Raw genomic sequence first — 5,701 nt, 5'->3', positions numbered from 1 at the left:
TATTTTACTGCCATATGTCTTTCAGTTGTAGAAATCAGTTTCATTTTCCACTCTGCATAGTTGTGATTGGGTGATGGCAGACCCTGTTTCTGTAGTTTGGGGGAGTTCAAGTTATAAATTTGTTATGGAAACAAGCTTCTTGGTTGACCAATGATTAGCTAATTTCTGATGATAGAAAAGGAAACAGATTGTCTTGAGGCTGCTATTTTCATTTCCTCATCAGAAGAAGAAGCACAGTATAGAAAGAAGAAAAGTAGACACAACGCTTTGAACCTCTGCCACCATGGGGAACTGGTTTGTGAATGAGGGACTCTCCATCTTTGTCATTGTAAGTACCAGAGAGTGATGAATTATGAAGTCTCTGACTTTTTGTTTCATTTTGGTGGGAGCTAAAGTTAGAAGCTTTGTTTGTCATATTTATTTGAGAAATCATATTGAAATTGATATTCTTTTTGAACATATCTGTATGCAAACTGAGTCCACTTCCAAATTTCTTAGTGGGAAGAATGTTCTTAGGGAACTTACTTCTCCTGGCTTATTGCTTGAGTTCCTGGGAGTACTAAATTAGCCATGTCACAGAGAAGAGAAAAATGTCATGCTAGTGACCTCTAATTCTGAATTGGTTATTAATTACCAACGGGAGACAAATTATCTACTTTTTAAATGTTTATTTTACTTAAAAATGGCCAACTTTTTTTTTTTTTTTTACCATTTTCCAAATGAGAAGCACAATACTAACATATTTATGAGAAATATATACCCCTTATTTCACAAATTGTATAAAAATAATTTGAGTTCTCAATTTTGTTTTTCAAAAATGCACTTTGTTTCCTCTGAGGTCTAAACTTGAGTTATTTATGAGGTTTATAAAAATCCAGGTAAAGCTGGGGGTAGAGAACTGGGAAGTGTAACCACTTAAGAGTCATCACTTGAAATGAAGAGAGGCATCACTCCCTACAAGGGTCTTTTTGTTTTCAAATCCTATGCCCCTCACCCGCCACACTTATGTTCGATAGTCCCACATCCAAAAGTTAAGCAAAACTTATCTAACAGAATGAGACTTGACGTTTTAGTTGGTGCGACTCCCATCAGCTGGGATGAGCTGATGTAGGGAGGAAAGCCGTGAGTGGCAAATGTGAAAGCATAGCACAATGTCCTACTAGTGTGTGAGGAGAGTAATAGCACTATATTTCTTTTTTAAATGTTTAAGAGACACCTGTTATTATCTAACTATCTAAAGTTAAGAAAGAAAGAAGAGAAAGAGAGGAACAGCAATATACTAAAAACAACTGGGCATACTAGTTAAGGAGTAAAATAATCATGGGGGGAAAGGAGTGCTGGAAGGTTAATTCATTACAAAGAAGTGTGGCACTGTGGTATATGAACCCTGATTACACCCAGCTTTGTAATCACCTTTGTCCAACCCTAGTTGGACTGTAGTCTTGTGTACAATTTACCTGTTGAAATGTAAAAACTTCACTCAGTTCTCTGTTTCTGCAGCTGGTATGGCTAGGAATAAATGTCTACCTCTTTGTCCAGTTCTACCTGATATATGATGTTCCAGATAAGTTCTTTTACACTCGAAAACTTCTTGGGGTAAGTATAACTTCTATCTTCTGCAAGACTGTCTGGCTCATATTTCTCATCAGACACCCTTGTTCATATTTCCTTCACATTTTAAGGAAATAGTCTGGCCAATAAATAGTCAACACTATCAACCTCACTTTCTTCATTATACTTTCCTTGGCAAGACTCTCTTAATGCCATCCAGTATGGAGCAAATGAAAGTGGATCAAAGGGTCCCAATGACATCCCTTTCCTCCCAAGAGCCATGGTGCCATTGTTTTGATTAAAGGAGATCTCTAAAGCTGACTCTGAAATGGAAAGCCAACCTGTAAAAAACAATCCAAGGGTGACACATGTGGAACAAGTGGGACTTTCCATAGTCTCTAAATCGCTCAATTCCTACCAATACTTTTTATATTGACAGACCCATTCCTAGTGACATAGTATGGACTGATCGTCAGAAAATCAGTTTCATGCTACAAATGGAACTTTTGAGGAACTTTCTCAAGGGTTGTGTCTGTTGAATAGGCCAGCAAAGTAGCGGCCTCCTGAGTTTCCTTGGGTACTTAGCCTTCTCAGTTTCTTTAACTGCTGTCACAAATGAAAAAAATCAAAATTGCTATTGCCCCTGCTGAAACCATGATTTAATGAAATATAAGTTATAATAATGTGGTATAGATTATATGTATAAGTAATTACAACATCATTATAGCATATTATTACAATTGCTATTAACTTATTCATGTTGATTCTGAGAAAAATGGCTCCCTTTTGTTCCCCATATGCAAAATATGGCATTTCAAAAAATAATGATTATTCAGCATTGCAAAGACAATAACTCGTATGCCAAAGCATGACACCACACTAACTTGAGTACTATTAAGGTCAGTCTAAGTGCTAAGAAAACTTTTGTTAAATTTTTAAGAGATCCAGTCACAATATTTACCTCTAGTTAATGATTTATACGCTTAAGTATTTAGGGGAACATAAACTAATGTCTGCAGCTTACTTTGAAATACATCCAAAAATAATAAAATGGATTGATTTGATTATTTTTAGAGGGATGAATAGATAGAAATATGATGAAAGAAGCGTAGTTAGTGAACAACTGCTTGGGAAAGATGGTGGTGAAGGGAAACTGTTCCCTTGGGCAAGTTTTTGAGTACATATTTAAAATTTTCTATGCCACATGGAAAGGGACTTCCAGTGTGGTGCTGCGGGTTAACGCATTGGACTGTAAAGTCAGTTTGAATCACAAGGTAGGGGGTTCAAGCTCACCAGCCACAACTTAAAAATCCTATACAGGGTTGCTATGGGTTGGAACTGACTTGACGGCACTTAACAACAACATATGGAAAGGAGCCTTGGTAGTGTAGTGAATTCTGAGTTTGGCTACTTCCCGCAAAATCAGCAGAGTGACAAAAACAAGCCACTCTTCGGGAGAAACATGAGGCTTTCTGCTCCTGTGAAGATTTATAGCCTCGGAAACCCTATGTAGGGTCTCTATGAGTCGGAACTGACTCCATGGCACATCATCACCACCACCACCACCACCACCACCACCACCACCGGGTAATATGGACAGAAATGTGGACTGAGGTTCAGCCATGCTCTGATTCATGTAGCTTGGAAAATTGGTGAAGCAAATATTGTGAATCTGGGAGATGAGTAAATGGGGATTCATTGTAAAATTCTTACAACCTCTTTATGTTTGAAAATTTTTCATAATAAAATATTGTGACTGGGAAAAAGAGTCATTTTGACTTCAAAACAAAAACTCCCAGTAAGACCTAATGGAAAACTTTTGTCCCTAAAGAACTCTCCTTTCCCAATAACTTGATGTCTCTGATGTGTGGGCTTCGTGCTGGGCACTCTGGGGAGGTTGGGGATGCTTTCTTTGCTCACAGGAGTCACCCTTTTGCATATTATGTTTCCTCCAGTCTGCACTGGCATTGGCCAGGGCCCCTGCAGCCTGCCTGAATTTCAACTGCCTGTTGATTCTGCTGCCGGTCTGTCGAAATCTGCTCTCCTTCCTCAGGGGCTCCAGTGCGGTAAGAGAAAACGTTCAATGAGTTCCTCATATTTTCAAAGACCATCAAGCTAAATGCCTTTTCTTAGGGAAAGCAAAGCAACCAAAAGTTCTTGAAGATTTCAACCTCTGTGTAATATTTATAGGCCTGAGTGTCTATTTTATTTCTGGGTTGTTTATGGATGGAGTTCCCTGGGGCAGCCATTTAACCTGGACCAGAAATTTTAAAAACATATACCCCAATAAAAGCAATGATAAAAAAAAATATATGAGGGAGTCCCGGGGTGGCACAAATCGTTAATGCTATCCACCGCTAACCAAAATGTTACAACTCCACGGCACTTAGTAACAACAGACCCAGATTTAAAGGGCTCATTCGATAAGGTTAGGACCACTCAGAGAGATAATCTTCCTCTTAAGGCCACCTGATTTGGGATCTTAATTATCTTTGACATGTCCCTTTTCCATGTAACGTAAAAACAAAAACAAAAACATAGCAGTGATATTTCATCATATTCACAGGTTCTGCCTACACTTAAGTTGTTGTGGTTGTAAAGTGCCATCGAGTCAATTCCAACCCACAGCAACTCTGTAAGGGTTTCCAAGGAGCAGCTGGTGAGCTTGAACCACCAGCCTTACAGTTCAAATGGCTTTGCAGTCTGACGCATTAACCCACAGTACCACATGAGGACTCCACACCCAAGTAGAAAAGGTTATATAAGAACAAGGGTCATAGGGGTCATCTTAGAATTCTGCCTACTACAGGAACTCTGGTAGGCAGTGAATTCTGCCTACCACAGTGAATAAGGAAGACCGTAGAAGAATTTATGCTTTTGGAGGAGAATATTGAAAGTGCCACGGGCTGCCAAAAGAACCAACAAATCTGTGTTGGAAGAAGTGCAGCCAGAATGCTTCCTTGGAGGACAGGATGGCCAAACATCGTCTCTCATACTTCGGACATATTGTCAGGAGGGACTAGTTGCTGGAGAAGGCTATCATGTTTGGTATGGTGGAGGGTCAGAGAAAAAGAGGAAGACCTGCAGCGAGATGGATTGGAAAAGTGGCAGCATCAATGGGCTCAAGTGTGGCAACAATAGTGAGGTTGGCCCAGGATCGGGCAGTATTTCGTTCTGCTGTGCATAAGGTCGCTATGAGTCAGTACCGGCTCAATGGCAACTAACAACAACAAACAGGAACTCTTAAAAATTATAGAGGAACCTAGAAATTGGGAAACAGGGAGATAAATATTTCCTTAAAATTGTTAAAGAATACAAAGTATAAATAAACTTTTAAGCGTTAGAAAGCAACACAATATAAGAAAAGAAGATAATCAACTTTTCACATGTGAATAACTTATTTCAAAAGGGAAATCTTTGTTCTGAGAGTCTATCAGATCCACTTGTAGAGGGACACTTAATTGTAGCTGATGTTGTCGGTGCCCCACCCACATACCCACTGCACTGTCAGTTCCAATACATGGGAAATCTTCCTTCTACAAGCACTGAATGATTCTCTAGAGGCCTGAGGATTCCCTTTCAACCCTCAGTTCGGGCAAGCCTAAAATGCCAGAGAATTGATGCCCTGGGAGTAGTCCTCAGCCAATGCTGCATGGGAGTTAGTGGATAAATTACCCAGCTCCCTAAACTCTTTAAGGTAAAATAACTATGGGGTATGGCATTGTGGGATAATGCAAGGTCTGTTTGAACCACAAGGTGAGCAGCTCAAACTCACCTCGGAATGTCTTGAAGGCACTTAACAACAACAACATGTTGGTATGAAGCTGTAGGATAAGCACTGGACCACCAACCACAAGTTCGGCACTTCAAACCCACCAACTGCTCCTCGGCAACCCTGTACAGGGTCACTAGGAGTCAGAGCCAACTTGACAGTACTAGACAACAATAACAACATGCTCTACACAGACTCCTAGACTTTTCTAGTGGAATGGAGCCAATTGATATATGGTAGTGATAGTTGGCATAATTTGTTGTTGTTGTTAAGTGCCGTCAAGTCGGTTCCGACCCATAGCGACCCTGTACAGGGTTTCCGAGGCTGTAAATCTTTACAGGAGCAGAATGCCTCATCTTTCTCCCACGGAGCAGCTGG

The 5,701-nt window shown here is 40.0% G+C and overlaps 1 protein-coding gene across 1 annotated transcript in view; it reads left to right on the top strand.

Moving 5' to 3' along the window:
- The first annotated feature begins 283 nt into the window (after window positions 1-283).
- The window catches only part of LOC102826757 (cytochrome b-245 heavy chain-like), a 32,269-nt gene continuing 26,851 nt past the window's right edge, over window positions 284-5,701 (top strand). Inside the window, exons 1-3 of the mRNA XM_006864280.1 lie at window positions 284-328; window positions 1,501-1,596; window positions 3,507-3,617. Of these exons, the coding sequence (XP_006864342.1) occupies window positions 284-328; window positions 1,501-1,596; window positions 3,507-3,617 (252 nt within the window). The remainder of the gene's footprint in view (window positions 329-1,500; window positions 1,597-3,506; window positions 3,618-5,701) is intronic.

The sequence above is a fragment of the Chrysochloris asiatica genome, unplaced genomic scaffold (assembly GCF_000296735.1).
Source record: "Chrysochloris asiatica unplaced genomic scaffold, ChrAsi1.0 scaffold00062, whole genome shotgun sequence".
Lineage (NCBI taxonomy): Eukaryota > Metazoa > Chordata > Mammalia > Afrosoricida > Chrysochloridae > Chrysochloris > Chrysochloris asiatica.
This window is presented reverse-complemented; position numbering and strand designations above follow the sequence as displayed.